General features: G+C 45.5%; 1 protein-coding gene across 4 annotated transcripts in view; it reads right to left on the bottom strand.

Moving 5' to 3' along the window:
• The window catches only part of FN1 (fibronectin 1), a 54985-nt gene extending 42260 nt beyond the window's left edge, over window positions 1-12725 (bottom strand). For 2 of the 4 annotated variants that reach the window (XM_074872570.1, XM_074872568.1), the window contains exons 1-10: window positions 12478-12725; window positions 12051-12179; window positions 10432-10569; window positions 8504-8635; window positions 8243-8380; window positions 5575-5733; window positions 3963-4163; window positions 3293-3472; window positions 1633-1809; window positions 582-734 (exon numbers count right to left, since the gene is read on the bottom strand). In XM_074872570.1, the coding sequence (XP_074728671.1) occupies window positions 582-734; window positions 1633-1809; window positions 3293-3472; window positions 3963-4163; window positions 5575-5733; window positions 8243-8380; window positions 8504-8635; window positions 10432-10569; window positions 12051-12179; window positions 12478-12634 (1564 nt within the window). In that variant the 5' untranslated portion in view covers window positions 12635-12725. The remainder of the gene's footprint in view (window positions 1-581; window positions 735-1632; window positions 1810-3292; window positions 3473-3962; window positions 4164-5574; window positions 5734-8242; window positions 8381-8503; window positions 8636-10431; window positions 10570-12050; window positions 12180-12477) is intronic. The other 2 variants (XM_074872567.1, XM_074872569.1) reach the window with 1 other exon arrangement.
• Window positions 12726-15715: the final 2990 nt, after the last annotated feature.

The following is a 15715-nucleotide window of genomic DNA, read 5'->3' as shown; positions in this document are numbered from 1 at the left end:
GCTGTAGGATGATCAAATGTCTGTGCTTTTAAGTCTTCTTTTTTTGGTATTGCTTAAGCACTTCTCCACTTGGACCACTCATATAAATAAGTAAATAACGAGTAATCTCAGTGCTGCCCTGCCAACTTTTCATATAGATTAGCCAGCAAAGGGCTAATCCAGCACAGAGGAATTGAAAATTTCATTGCAGAACAATAAAACAGGACAGCTCTGCATTCAAACTTCAACTAGTCTGGGGTTTTGGCTGTTCTTGAGAGGGGGAGGTGCCTCTGCTGAGCCCTCTGTAAAGTCACAGTGGTGCTGATTCCTAAACGTAGACAAAAGGAGGTAGGGATACCTACTGATCAAGATAACCAAGATTTGTCTCTGCTTGCTAGACTGCAAAGGCTGAAACAGTACTTTTGCTGCACGTAAACAAGACAGGAACTTCACATAGCTCCTCTGATTGCCTTTCTACTCCAAAGAAAAGCTCAGTAATACACAGTTCTTGAGTCTGGTCTCAAACTCACAGTGACGGGAAAGAAAACCAATTTCTCAAACACTTAGACTGAAGTGGTGACATCAACATGAAAAATCAGTACCTCTGAGCTGGGAATATGCAACGCAAGTCCATTCTCCGCGGCCGTTTCCTACACAAGTACATCTCATCATATGGCCCATGTCGTGTTGTTTATCCCACTGGTCCCCAACACGGTACATGACCCCATCGTTGGTTGTGCAGATTTCTTCATGGGCTGGTTGAGAAGAAAGCAAGAGGATTCTTTATGTGCCTAGAAATAACAAGATCTTGAGGGCTTAGAGCATTTGCAATGCCATTTCCAACTCTGTAGTGGTTTCTGCATCTTAACAAGTAGGGACCCACTCAATTTCAAACAGCATTTTTGCTGGGTGATGGCATTCTCTAAGCATAGAGCCCTTGTAGGGGCTCGTTCATTTTAATTTTCATTTGAAAGCTACTAGAAATAGCTTCTGTACAATGTCCAAAGGGTGCTGTGTGAAAGAATCAGTTCCTGTTACATACGTGCTTTTATATACAGCCATTTGAAGACCCGCCTGTTCCACAAGCTGTTTAAGAACTCAGATGCTGCATTGCCATTAGTTACCAAAGGCCCTTCATTTAAGAATTAGTAGTCACATTCCCTCCCACATGTCCCCTTCCTGACATCACGAAGATGGGCATGGATTGTAAGAATGGCCCATGATTTTGACATTACTGCCATTTTCAGGGTAACACACGGATATTACAAGTACAGACTTATTCCTAACCACAGATCAGGAAAGAGGAAGCGATAAGCAGCTTCATAGAAGCAAGATAAAAACTTCACTTGCTACAAAGCACTACAGTCCAATGCTCTCTAATGCTTCTCAGCTGGTGCAAACTGGTGTAGATCCGTGCCTACCACTGGCTTGTAGCAAAGAAGAAATGAAGATTGCCTTCTCTCTGCTAGAGGTGATCAATAGGGGGAAAAAAGGACAAAACAAAACTTCAGAAATGCCTTAAAGGGTTTGGGGCTGGGATGCAGCTCACTGAAAGTCATCAATAACTGACCAACGACAGACAGTTCTTTACTTTCCAGCTCAAAGAACCACTTACAGGTAATTCCATAATCCCTTTATGGTTCTCAGCCTTACCAGCCATAGGGCAGAAACCAAATTTCTGGTCAGCGTCATAGTTCTCAGTGGTTCCACACCACTTCATGTTGTCTCTCCGTCCCTCAGAAGTACAATCAGTGTAGTTGCGGTTGTTGTACAGGAAGGGGAAGTGGCACAGAGCACCGTTGGAATTGCCACCACGTGTCTGGACCAAAACTGTACAAAAGTGAAAAGAAAACAGATGCAAATGAAGCCTGCACTCTCCCTTAGTATGCATGAAAGAGCTTGGAAAACAAACCACTAGCACAATTTTTTCCCACGTGTACCCTGTATATTATCCATGGGCCCCTTTTCTTGGCTTTAATTAATTCATATCTGGAAACATAAGCCTTGCACAAGGTCAATTCAGTTCAAATATTGCTGTGGAGGGAGTTGTGGAGCCAGCCATGGGATTTCCTGGGGAACAGGGAAAACCAAACTGTGTTTGGGAAGTAGCTTTGCAGACCCTTTGTGCCAAAGCCCAGGGAATCAAATAAACTCTCAGCATACCTGTATTATCTCACGGAGGCTATTACCCAATTGTGCCCTTTGGCTTAAAGTAAAGCCTTAGCCCTCAGGAAAGGGTTACAAGTCAGTTATGTACAACAGGACAAGTCAAAACCTCTCTGCAGGTTGGAAGCTTTGTGTTTTGCAAGCAGCGTGGAAAGAGGGCTGTAATCTACCTGAACTACTCACCTCTTGAGTAACTCTGCTTTACAAATAGTGGAGAACAAGGAGGCAGTTGCTGAAGTTTTTCTATATTAATAGGTCTCATTTTCCACAGTATATTACAAGTCTCACTAAAACAAGAATGTGTGTGGATGGGGACAGCGGGGTTTTTTTTTGGTTTGGGTTGGTTTTTGTTTGTGGTTTTTTGTTGGGGGTTTTTTTTTTTTTAAAGAAAGACTGTATGTGCTGCAGAGACAGGCTTGACATCAGAAAAAACAACTGAAGTAGAAAAAAAATCTCTGCAGAGTAAGAAGCAGCATTTTCATGTGGGAACGTGAAAAATTCTCTCCAAGGTCAGATCCCAGAGAACCTGCCTGGATACTGTTCCACGAATGTCTGATGGGCTTTCCAGGAAGTGCAACCACGCAGGTAGATCTGTGTTGTGAAGGGATCACCGACCATCCACAGACAGGGAGAATGCTGCTGCATTAGTCATGCACCAACTCTTGATCAGTGATCACAAATCACATTAAAATTACTGCTATATATGGCGACCTGGCTAGATAGTCAGGACGCAGGGAGTGACAGAGGACTGCACAAGCTGTACTCCATGGATATCCTGCTCTTCACTGCCTAATATGGGCATTGCTCTAGCAATTCAGCCAAACAAAGGCAAAGTCTACGTATCCTTTGGGCCAAAGCTCTATTCTGACAAGGTACTTCCGTTCTAAGGTCAGCTCTGAGGAGAGAGAACAGGACTCACAGGCTACACCTGTATCATCCTGAGCACCCTCCAAAGATGCCAAGGGGACAAATATGTCCTGACACCGAGCAGCCCTCCATTCACAGGACTGCCTTGCTGCTGAGGAACAGCTAGAGTCCCGTCAGACTACCAGAATTGTTCAGGCAGTTTGTCCCTGTGTTCTCTGCTCCTTCCTCCATCTGTGCATGAGGGTCACGTGCATGTGAAGATCCTCTGAGAAGAACTTACCATTCTGCTCAGTACAGAAGGAGTATCTCCTGTCTTGCTCAAAGTTGGAAGTGGTGCTGCACCAGAGGTGCCCATCTGTGCGGCCTTCAGTGGTGCAGGAATAGAAAGTCCTCCCATCGTAGGTGAAAGGCAGAACACAGGCTTCTCCATCAGAATTGCCACCATATGTTTGTGTCACAGCTTTAAAACAAGCAAACCACAGCATTAGACTGTGGCTTAAAGCAATCTCCAAATCTTAGGGCTCTAAAACAGCAATAGCCCCTCTGGGCCAAGTCACTGGCTGTTGCAAACCCACACTGACTGCCATGGACCTGGGCCAACAGACACCAACAGACAACTTAGCTCCACAGCTGCGTCATTCTTTTTACATTCTTTTCCAAACATATATTATTGCGGCTCGATTTGAATAAAGTTATTAATGCTGCTCCCCAAGGGCTCTGTTTTCCCTCAGCAGGTTATATATAACTCACTGGGAAATGCTTCTGCCCTACAGAACCAGGCTTCAAATAACCAAAAGAACTACATCTTCACCCCTTTCACCTTCTTTCAGTATGTCTTCTTCAGAAGACATTTCTGATACACACACAAAAGGATTCTACTTTGAAATTAAACCGCAGAGCAATCCCAAAGATCTCACTGGGCCGAACAGGCACTAAACACAAGCTCATACCTATTTCCTGGCAGCTGACTCCGTTGCCCAGGCAGGTACAAAGCATTTGCTGGCTGCCCTGTGTCTTGAGCCACTGCATACCCACAGAGTACACCACTCCGTTATCAGTGATGCACTGGCCATACGGCTGAGGCTGGGGCTGTTGAGGCTGGGGCTGGTACAACGCAGTCTGTACGTTTGTGAAACTAGGAGAGCCAGAACCTGCAGCAGAATACGGGAGAGAAGTGAGACGTGACATGCAAAGCTAAAGAACAGAATGCTTCAATGAAATGCTGACATAATAGAACCTTAGGCACTGCATCAGGTTGAAGGCACATCTCTCAGCTTCCCTAGACACATTTTAATTATTCCACCTAGAAAACTTCAAAATTAAAAGAACAACTCTGACTTCTGCTAACAATAGCCTCTGGTTTCTACCATTAGAGAGTGGCTTTAGAAAGGATTAAGAGTGTCAACTGCTTTTCACCAGAATTGTTTAGAAACAGGTTTTTCTGAAAAAAAATTTTTTAGTTGAAGGAAATCTAGAAAATCAAGATCAGTGAGAGGACAATAAAAAGTTACCAAGGAAGTAGGGAGGTAAGGCAAAAAGAATTCATTTTGAATTTGTCATTGAAAAAGAAAAATATAACACAAATGCAGTCATTTACTCTGGAATTTTAAAACTCTGAATCAAAGGTTTTGGTCCATTTATCATTTGGAATAATACTGAGAGACAGAGAGGTTTGTTGTCCACATCATGGAAATTTTTGCTAACGATTCCCACAGGAATCTCCACAAATTCAGCTCTGCTGAAATAGGGGAAACAATAATGGAAACAAAATACTGGCACCCTTGGAGCTTTGTGCATTTTGAAGTTTAGACCTTTGGAAAGTTTGAAGTTAACCTGCTGATACCGAACAGTTAAAGGTCATTTACCAAGAAAAATTTAGTGTAGTTGCTGCAGGAAAACAGAGAAGTTTTACACTGCATTCACCAGAAGGAAACCTAGATCCTGAAAACAGCAAAAAATAATTTAGAAGCTGAAGACTTTAACAAACCTTGGGCAAAAAATATATGCTACCTCTAAACTAGGTAATATTTCACAGCAAAATTACAAACTAACGTACATGTACTAAATAGCATTGTGTACATTCCTTGACATTTCTGTTTTTTTGAAGCTCAACCATTAGTAGGTGTATTTATCTTGTCAAAGAAACCAGATGGTTTCAGTGGAGTTTAAATTAAGGACGTTTCAACGAAGTTACCCTGAGGCAAATACATAAAGTTCAAATATTAACTTGAAGTGCCATGCTTCCAAGACAAAGCTAGTAGATAGTTCCTGTGGATGCCCGGCCCCAGATGTGATTTACTGCACTGTGATTGTGCAGGCAATCACATCAGTATGTGCAAGCCTCTTTTGTGTACGGGAACAGGGTATAAATTAATCTTACCTATACATGCACAAACAAGGAGCATCTCCTGAACTCTGACCCTCTTTGTTGACAATTTTTCCCTGACAAGACTCCTAGATGCCTAAATTAGGATGGCACAATTCAGCACCAAGTCCTAACCATTCAAAATGTGCCATTCCTTGTCCCTTCCCCTACCTTATACACTATGATGCCCCACTTACCAGTGCTAGTCGTATGCAGGGATGTGTGTCTTTCGCACTTCCATTCACCTCTGCCGTTACCGGTACAGATGCACTGAAGCAAGTTTCCACGGTTATCCTTCTTGCTCCAGGTGTCTCCAATTCTGTAGGAAGTCTTGGTGTCATGGTCATTGCACCTATCTGTATAAGGAACATGACTGTTCGTGATTTGTGCATTGAGTGGCTTCACCGTTCAATTTATAGTACTGAACCACCAACACTATCAAACGAGCTGGTAGTTTAAAGCCTTTATTGAGAGCCCACTTCTTTTTTTGCAGCCACTATTACAAGTCCTATATGCACTAAAGCATGCATTAAACTGCATAGCCTGAGAGAATCTGAACATCCTGATGCTTTAGTCTAAGGGAAAATTCCCATTTATTTCCAGAACTGCAATTTCAGTTTGTAGCCATTGTCAAAGTTAGCATCATAACATTCCCAGTGTGAACATGGCAAGCTATGTTCAAAATTGATGTGAAAAAAGCTCGTTCTGGATTGAAAACATTCCTGCTAGTTACTTTTAAAGCTATTTTAGGCCCATGCTGTGTAGCATACACCTTTAAAGCTTAAACCTGTTTTAATGTCCTTTTTCTTTCTTTTTAAAAGCAGAAGTCTCAGCAGCTGGGCCAATCCATACTATACACACGACACAGTTCAAGTTTAGGGCTCTCCTTCAGCTGGAAGAAACTCAAACCTGTTTGAGGGCAATATGTAAATTCCATTTCTTCCAAAAGAAGTGTGCGTGAAACTCCAGTAAACTTAATATAAGATGCTTATGTCGTACCAGGAATAATAGACTTTCTAAATCTCCCTGTTGTCTTTAATAACCCACAGCCCCTGATGAATTGAGTAAATGGGTTCAAAGGACAGCATAACAAACTACTTTTGTCTGGATGCCAGATCCACACGGATTAACTAGTAGTTCTTCCATTACAACATTTTACCTTCTCATTCAAGGGCAACTTGATACAGTGGCTCAAATATAATCATGGATCAATGAACATGGATTTATGAAGAACTGTGGAAGGACATATGCACCATGCCAGAGTGCCACTGAAAGAGCACACAGGATAACAATGTGGAAAACACAATGCTAATTCACAGTAGTTAAAGTGACCAAAAACTGAGTACTTGCCAGAAGAGTGGCAAATTGGTGACGTATTCATAGTGTAATTTTTCAAACGTGAAAAAAAAATTGTCTTATGGATACTCATATTCTCAAGTTAGACAATGAAAAACTGAAATGTCCCCCAATAAATCAGCTGTGATTCTGGAAAACACTGGCCGTAAAAGATACAGAACAGCAGCACATACTGAAGCATACCACCACTTTGTGGGCTATAGCTATCATTTTACATACATAAATTTGAATTTCTCTGTTTGGTTACATTTGAAAAACAAAACGAAAAATGAACAGGTAGTTTTATTGCAATTTCTCCTATGATACAACAATGCAGACCTGAGTTATGGGAGGAAAGATACTGCCAAATCATTTTTATAAGTCCTCCAAAATTCACAAACACCACATTCTGGTGTATTTATTGCTATCTGACAGTTAATGATTTTTCCCCATGTGTTTTTAATACAGTTAATATTGTCAAGGCTGGTTTGAATTTTATAGCTATTTCTTGACCAAGTCTCTCCAGATCTTCAGTTTTAATCCCAACTCTCCTTAGTGTTTTAGTTCTTTACATGTCTGCTGTTTGTATCAGCAGAAAGCCATTATCTCTGTGCCCTGAGGCAACTGAATATGAGGCAATTTAAACACTACAGGAGAGTTTCTCAAACCTTGCATAACAAAGGTGTAAGGTACAAAGTTAAATTTTCTTGAGGCAACTGGTGTAAGCCATGATAGCTCCACAACAGAGCTTGCTCCTAACGAAGTTGGAACAGAAGGTAGATAAACAAGTGAGATTCTTGGATTTTAAAAGCCCTGTTTGCTTTGCAAATACAAATAAAATGGAATATTTACGGTAATGTCCTTCACTGATGTAAAAACTAAAAGTCATGTGCACTGGTGTAGCATGTTTGCACTGAAGAGAAAATGGCGGGAAAAACTAACAAGGGAGATGGGAGGGCAGACAGAACAAACCCTGTTTTAGCTAACATACATATCAAACAGTAATAAAGAGAAAAAATAAGAGACATTTTGATCTAATCTGGCAGGTCCTGCTGTTGGAGCAGGTAACTATTTCTCTTTAAAAGCACCTAATTCTCCCTCAGAAAGCTCCTTTAAAAACCAGAAATGAAGATATTAGGCCAAACTCTCCACCATTTTGCAGACCAAGCAGTTCCCCTGACTTCTTGGGGGATGCGCGACTGAGACTCAGCTGGCCTGAGGATTTTTTAAACCTTTCTCTCTAAAGTAGGTTAAAACCCCAGATAATCTAGCCACTCTGTCACCAGCATAGATCAGCAGCTCTCTGGCATGTCCCCAGATCACAAATAGCAACTGGGACGCATACACACTCCCCTCTCACCTCAGAGAGGCCCATTTCCCACTCCTTCTCAGGACACAGCCATCCCTCTAAAACTACTGCCGCCTGCTACAGGGCAGGAAAAGGAATAGCTTTTCTTTTTGATGCAGGACAGATTTGAAAAATAAGATAAATAAAGCAGAGCAGCCGGCGGGTGCCAGGCCAGCACTTACTTCTGGAGGTGCAAGTAATGCGGCCGCTGCCTTCCCCCAGGCAGGTGCAGTCCACCATCATCCAGCCCTGGTAGGGCTTCTCCCAGGTCTCACCGACCACATAGGACGTCCCAGCCGTGTTGTCGTAGCACCGCTCAGCTGTGAGAGGGAAGGGGATAAGAGTCCACCCAGGGCTATCCCACATGGGATGCCTCAGGAAAGAAAAGGAAGAAGAGGCCATACACCCCGACTAAGCTGTGGGAGAAGGGAGCTGCCACCTACCCACAGGCTTGCAGGTCCACTCGCCCTTCCCGTTGCCCAGGCACACGCACTCCAGCATGTAGCCGCCAGTCTCGTGGGGCCGGCGCCAGGTATCGCCAATCTTGTAGGACTGGCCACCCTCATGGCAGCGATCTGCAGCGGGAAAGAGGGGAGCTGAGGTGAGGGACCACACCAGGGACAGCATCGTGAGGACACAGTAAGGGCCACACGGCCAGGGGTGAATGGGGCCAGTTGGGGCAGAGGGGGGTGGTGGTGAGGAGAAGGCGTGGGGCAGGCCGTGGCCTCCTCCTCCAGCACACAAAATGGCACCTGTCATTTTCCATTGGTACCCACCATTTTCGAAGCCTCCCAGGCCCTGTCCTCTCTCCTCAGCTAACCCCCTCCAGGTTTCAAACCACAGCTGAGACCTGGCTGGTGAAAGGGGAATGCCAGGCCCTGAGGAGGTGCTGTTTCTCACTCAGGCCCTGCTCACAGTCTGAGAGCTGGTGAGGGAAGGTTTGCCTCCATCTTGGTCTGAGGTGATACCAGTTGGGCCTCTCTGTGGCTGTCCCTGCATAGCATGAGGTACATAGTGGCCAGGCCAGCATGTGGAGAATACAGAGGTGCTTGGTGTGACACCCCAGTGGGACATCAGTCCTCTTGGGTTTGGAAACCCTGCCCTGGAAAGGCAGATTCCCAGCCTGCTGGTGCCCCACAGCCCTGAGGCAGTCTGGACCCATCGCTTGGCCCAGGCTCAGGGAGGGAAACATAGTGAAGGGCAGTTTGCAAACACAGGGTCTCCTTCCAAGGAAAAGAGGAGAAACACATTATCTGGTCATTTATTTGGAGCTACTAAAAGGTTTCATTGGCTCATTTATGAAAGCAAGGAATCTAAGAGTTATGAAGATTGATTCAAAGCTAGTTGCAGTCAGGAAACTCTCCAGTGAGCTCTAAACCAGGCTGATGATGACAAAATGAGACTGCTCTTATGTTTGCAATTTCCTTACTGACTCTTACTTTTCTTACAACACTTATCATCCCTGCCCAATAAAATGCCATTAAATTCAGAAGGGCTTCAGCTCTACTCGTTAGCTTCAATGCATTTTTTTCCATGCTATAATGATGGCTGGCTTCCGAGTGCTCTGTGGCAATGCTACTAGGATCAGCATGTGTGTCTTAAACAAGAAACTGGATACTTTTAAGAACAAGACTTTACTCCAAAGGTGCCTCAGGGACTCAGTCTAAAAGCCCTGACACACTGATCTTCATCCATGCTCACAGAAAGTCTAATTATGAACTGAAGGGAAATTGTGAACAATTCAGTGACTCAATACGGAAAGGATTTCCAGCCAGAGACGTGAAAAGGAGAGCTGAGGAGAAAGGACCAAGGAAAGACAGGGAGCAACAAGAGGAAAGTATGGGTCAGGCTGGTGAAAAACGAGTTGCAGAAACACACTGAACTGGTGTCTGAATATCAAATCTCAGCTCCCTCAGGGACAAGTGTCAGCATGACATTTTTGGAGGACAGGGGAAGTGGCTCTCAGGTAGTATGTATTTATTTATTCAGAGTAGTCCCATTAATGCTAATGGTGTTATTCTGACTCACCAGCTGCAGAACAGACCCTCGCTCTTATTTCCAGTCAAAAAACTACTTTCATAAATGCACCTGTGAAGTTGTAACACACTCTTGTATATAGTAAGTGTATGGCTGGACACTAGCAATGATTTTTGGCCTATGTTTTAACACATAGCACTTTACCTCTTAAAAGAGGAATTTCGTTTTGCAAATGCATGTATGTGGGGCAAGACTTTCAATTCCAAGATTTCAAAGGGGTTTGGATTAAACCCTCCCCTCTCCAGCTAATGGGCACTGGGAATATTGTGTAAGTTCTCTGGAAAATATGACACTAAGGAACAATAGCTCTAGTAATAGGCTCTTAGTTACATACTGGCAATAGTGCAGCTGATTCTCCCACGTCCAGCTCCAATGCAAGTACAGTCCCAGATCATGGAGTCCTTGGGGCGCTCATAAGTCTCCCCTACTCGGTAAGTGGATCCAGTGTATTTGTCAAAGCAAGTCTCTTCAGCTATGAGGGGAGAAAAATTAACTTCATGTAACCATGCCAGTAACATGTACAGTCAACAAACACACATTCCTCGCCTCCTCACACAGATGCTCTTTTTTTTCCTGGGGAAAAACACATATCAATCTCCTCTTTCTTCCTGGGATGGAACAGCAGAGAGGAAGTTGGGTGAAATTTGCCCCCTCGAGGTCCCCATGACGCTGAGTAACCTCAGCTTCCCTCCCCCAGTGAGCCAAACGTTGAGCATGGCACATGGGCAGGCATGCCCTGGAAGGATCGATCCCAGCTGTCTGAAGTGCAACAGTACAGAAGACAGGAGGGAGCAAACATCCCCTAGAAGCTGTGTGCTTTGTCATGCTGATCCTCCTTGTTCTGACTTGGCAAAAAAATCGAGTATATTAATCCCAAATTCTGCAGCAGTCCCACCGAAGTCAGCAGCGCTACTTGTGAATTGTTCACACTTGCACATGAGTAAGTGATTACAGAATGGTTGTGTCAGTGCTACTACCAGACTTGAGATCTGCAACAGAACAACATTCTTCACTGCTGGACAGATAAAGTTAACTGTGCCATAAGGGAACTCGCTATAAGGCTTCAAGACTGTAAAACTTGGGAATCCCTGCAGGGGAAGGAAAGCTAGATTAAACCCCCTTTATGGAGGAGTAAGGGGAGTGAGTACTCCTTAAAATACTCTAGCCATGAGGCAGGCAGCACACAAGCCTTGCAAAACAGATTGCTGGGACGTTTCCCATCTGTCTTTACATGAACACTATCAGCCAGGAACCAGTTTTTCTCTTTCATATCTTCAGAGCAACATAAAGGAGTTATGGCAAACCAGTGGCTTCAGACCAATAAATACAGATAGATCACATCTGATAATCTAACCTACATTGTATCCCAGAGATGCATCCTCCAGCAGACATTGCATTTAAAGTTTTTTCTGTTACCTAAACTTTTTCTGCAGAAGACTAAACAATCTCATTTTACACTCAATTATAGAAAGCTCAGAGCACGGCCGGGGGGCTGTGGAAAGTTGTAAGTTGAAATATTTTTAAACAAGCTGACGACATTGCACAACTATGAAAAGTTAGGGCAAAGCAATCAAACAGCCTGGAGCCAGAGCTGCAAAGTGACTCCAGATTTGAACTTCCCTGTGCGAGTCCAGGAGTCAGTTCAGTTCATTATAAAGAAGAGGTTGGCTCCAAAATTAATGTTTAGATCCAATCCTCCAGAGAGATGAGTGATGCTTGGCTCAGGGTTCTGGTGGCAGGCCCATCGTTAATGAAAAGCATTGCTTAAAATCCCAAGCCAGATCTTCAGTGTAATTGAGTGTAGATCCGTTAGTGACCCTAAGTACCAAACTTCAGCTCAAAACCTGCTCTGGAAGTTAGAACTCAGGACAAGGCTTAGCTTACTCGGCATCAAAAGCCATGCTGGGGTCTTGATGCAGACCAAAAAAAAAAAAAAAAAGACCACCAACTTACGCTCGGGCTTGCTTTCGCAGTTAAACCCTCTGCTTCCACCATAGCAGGTACAGACCAGCGTGTTTCCCAGGTAAATGCGCTCCCACTGCTGGTTTATCTGATAGTATCTTCCATTGTCATAACAGGTCTCTGGGGGAAAAGGAGGAGGAGGAGGGGGAAGAGAAAGAAAAGTTTGGAGTCACCGACGGCGGCGGCTGGAGGGAAGGGGCTCGGCACAGGCAAACGGCGCCTGCGGGGGACACCGGCTGCTGCCCCGCCACCTCACCCGTGTGCGGGTCCCGCCGAGCCCGAGGGGCAGGAAAAGCCACCCGGGGGTCACCCAGCGGGGCCGGGGGTAACGCCCGCGTCCCCTCCGCGCTTCGGGGAGGCCGGGCCGAGCCCCCCGCCGCGCCCTGCCCGTGGGCCCCCGTCCCGGCGCGGTACTCACGCTTGCCCTGCGCGGGGGTGCCCTGAGGTACCGAGGTGGTCTGCGCCTGCCGCCGGCTCTTGCCGCCGCCTCCGCGGCGCTGCCCGCCGCCCCCCGCCGCCGCAGCCCCCAGACAGAGAGCGAGCAGCGCCAGCCGCCACACGGTGCGGCACGGCATCCTGGCACGGCACGGCACGGCACGGCACGGCACGGCACGGCACGGCACGGCACGGCACGGCACGGCACGGCACGGCACGGCACGGCACGGCAGCGGTGCCGCTCGCAGGCAGCCCGACGGATGGGACAGCGGCGCCGCCCGGGCGCTATATAGGGCGGGCGGCGCGGGGAGGGGGCGGCCGCCGCCGCCCCGGCGCCCATTGGACTCGACGCCGCCGGGGGCCGGGCGGGGGCCGCCACCGCCCCGCCGAGCCCGGCCCCGGTCCCGGTCCCGGCCCCGGCCCCGGCCGAGGCGGGCGGAGCGGGGGCAGCGGGCGGTGGGCAGCGCGGGGAGCCCGGCCGGGGTGGGAGGGCCGTCCCCGCAAGGAGAAGCGGGCTGCAAGGCGGTCGTGCCATTTTGTGGAACATTTGGCTTAACAAAATGGCTTTTTGGGGGAAAGACAAACTTTTCTTTTTTTTCTGTGAACAAGGCTGCCTGTAAGCTAATACCGCTCCATTCAGGAGAAATAATGTTCTGCTCGGGGGAGAAGGTGAGGCATGACACACGTGTACAGGTTGGAAATAGGAAACCCTAAGTGATGTTTTATCTGCTGCTGGGGACTCAAGGTTAAATCTTTTGCACCTCACTTGGAAAGAACAGTGTGGTTACATCCCATTCAAAATAAATTTAATAGCCTCTTTCTCTGACTTTTGCTGTCCAAAATCAATTCTGAGAACAAAAGAAAAGCGAAAAAAATGCTAAGCTTTGAACCCCTTTTAAGTATATGAGATCTAACGTAACCCTGCTGTATACAAATTTTGTCATCCTCTCCCCCTGTCTTCTTCCCCTAGCCATCTCTGGTGCTTGGGGCGGGTGGGGGGGTGTCTCTCTTTTCCCCAGATTGAAGGAATACTGCAAAGCAGAGAGAGTGCGCTGGAGCCGTGGCTCTCAGGCAGGGAGCTGCTGGTGGGCAAAGCGCTGTGTGCCCTGTTCTGGGACAGCACCTGGACCAGCACCAGCACTCAAGTTCAGATCCTATGGGAAGGTCATGTTGCTAACCATCTTCAGTCTCTCCTGTGTGACTCTGTCTTGGCAAAGGGATGATTAATCTAAAAATCTGCTGTGGTTCCTGATCTATTAAAGCAACACTTCAGACAAACGTGAGCGTGAACTAGTCCACAGTGTTTCCAGACATCTTGATCTGAACATCCACAAGTCTCCATAAGAGTTCTTCAGCAAGTTGAGCACCAAGTTCTAGTTCCACTTACTGCAAACCAACTGTATCTTTATCTTTACTGAAATGCAAGCAGTAATAGCTCACTTGGGAGGAAGACCCTTTCACTCGGCAGTGTACAGATCCAGCACATGCTTTGTTCCAGGAAGGCACGTAGTTGTGACGTCACATGTATGTTTTCAAAGAAATTTCTATTCCTCTGTATGAGGAATGCCCACAGATATATTAACACAAGCTTCCCTGCTGAAAACTTACTGGAAATTGAAACCTGACCTGGCAATTGAGGTGAGCTGTGGTGAGCTAATTCCCATCTTTCCTAATTTTTATTTTTAGCTCTACCGCGCTGCATTTTTTTTTTGAGTTACCGGACACACATTATCCCTCAAAATAATCGCAGAACTAAGGTGGCCATAGCGAGGGAGAGCATTAGCTTTTGAAGCAGGACACATCATCACAAACTAGCAAATATCTGGTTTCTTAAAATGAGAACCTGCTTTCAGAAAGTGTTCCTGCTTTTCTGAGACCTAAGATATGAAGTGTCATCCTCAAATTCCAGTTTACAACGTATCTGGAATTCTGTGATAAAAGCAAGATGAAAAGCACCTTGTCAGAAAATGATGCTGTGTGACCACTTAGAACTGGGATGTACTTTACCTAGCCTGCTCTAAAGGAAGCATTACTGAGTGGAAATCAGTGGAAAAGAAGAATTTTCCTTCTAGGAAACACGTATGTGTAATGAAGAGGCAATTTGAGGTCATTTTCCCAGTTAATGTATATAGGTCTTGGTCAAATTTTCAGTTTCTTTTGCATGGTATGCAGTGTAGCGCTGCTTCTGCACAGTGCTTGCTTCTGCATACCCTTCCAGTGAGGCTGTGAACAGGTCCTGCTGCTGCTACCAGCTGCTCATTAAGCTCAATTGACATGGAAAAGAAAAGAGTAATGAGGAGTCTCCAGGTACAAGAGGATTACAATAAATAAAAATTGCCAGGGGAAACCTGCTTAAAATGTAAGAGCTAAGTACAGGTAATCCATAAGGAACAGGCTATGGTGGAATAAGCAACCATGAGGAAGCAACCAGCAGTCCTCACTGTGGAGCAAGAGCCCGTGGCTGCTAGATGCTGTGCAAACATCCGAAGGGTGCTCCAGGGAGTTTATAACCTCTGTAGGTCTGGGTACATCGTACCTACCAGCTCTCTGCAGGTGTTAGAGGAGTAGAGTCCCTGCTCCCAAGAAACAAGATTTTTAGATGCATCTCCCGGATGCTGGTTTCAGTGACCCCATCTGCAGCATGCTGCTTTTAGCGACTATTTTAAAATGGCATTTGAAAGGTTCATATACTGGATATACACCCCGTGAAAGTTAAATGATCGACATTGACCTCATTTACGTCTGCTTCAAGTCCGGCTCATGTAATTTTGCATTGCGCTTAGGTCTTCAAGGACACTATAAGTATTTACACAAAACTGAAAATGGAATTCAGTCTGAAAATTGAATGAGAAATACAGTGTTAGCAACTGTGTGACTGTGTCTAATGCTTTCCACGGCGTTAGTTAAACAAATACAGGGACAAATGTAAGATTCTTGTTTAAGAAAACATTACTGGAAGCACACAAAACAAAACGATAATTTTCAACGATGCTCAAATCAGTTTCTTGCATAGCCATCATTTATTAGCAGCCAGAAATAATCTTACGAGTCGTATTTCAACACAATTTGGAACAGCCTGGTTTCACTTCTAAAGGAATCTCTGACAGTAATTATGGCACAAACATGTAGTAATTATTCTACTGCATGCTGTTAGACCTTCTGAGATGTCTCTTACTTATTTCGGGAAAGGGATGTAACTCCTTTGTCTGTCCTGCTGCCAG

The sequence above is a fragment of the Strix uralensis genome, chromosome 6, assembly GCF_047716275.1.
Source record: "Strix uralensis isolate ZFMK-TIS-50842 chromosome 6, bStrUra1, whole genome shotgun sequence".
Lineage (NCBI taxonomy): Eukaryota > Metazoa > Chordata > Aves > Strigiformes > Strigidae > Strix > Strix uralensis.
Note: the sequence above shows the minus strand (reverse complement) of the source record. Positions and strands in the feature narration are given on the sequence as shown.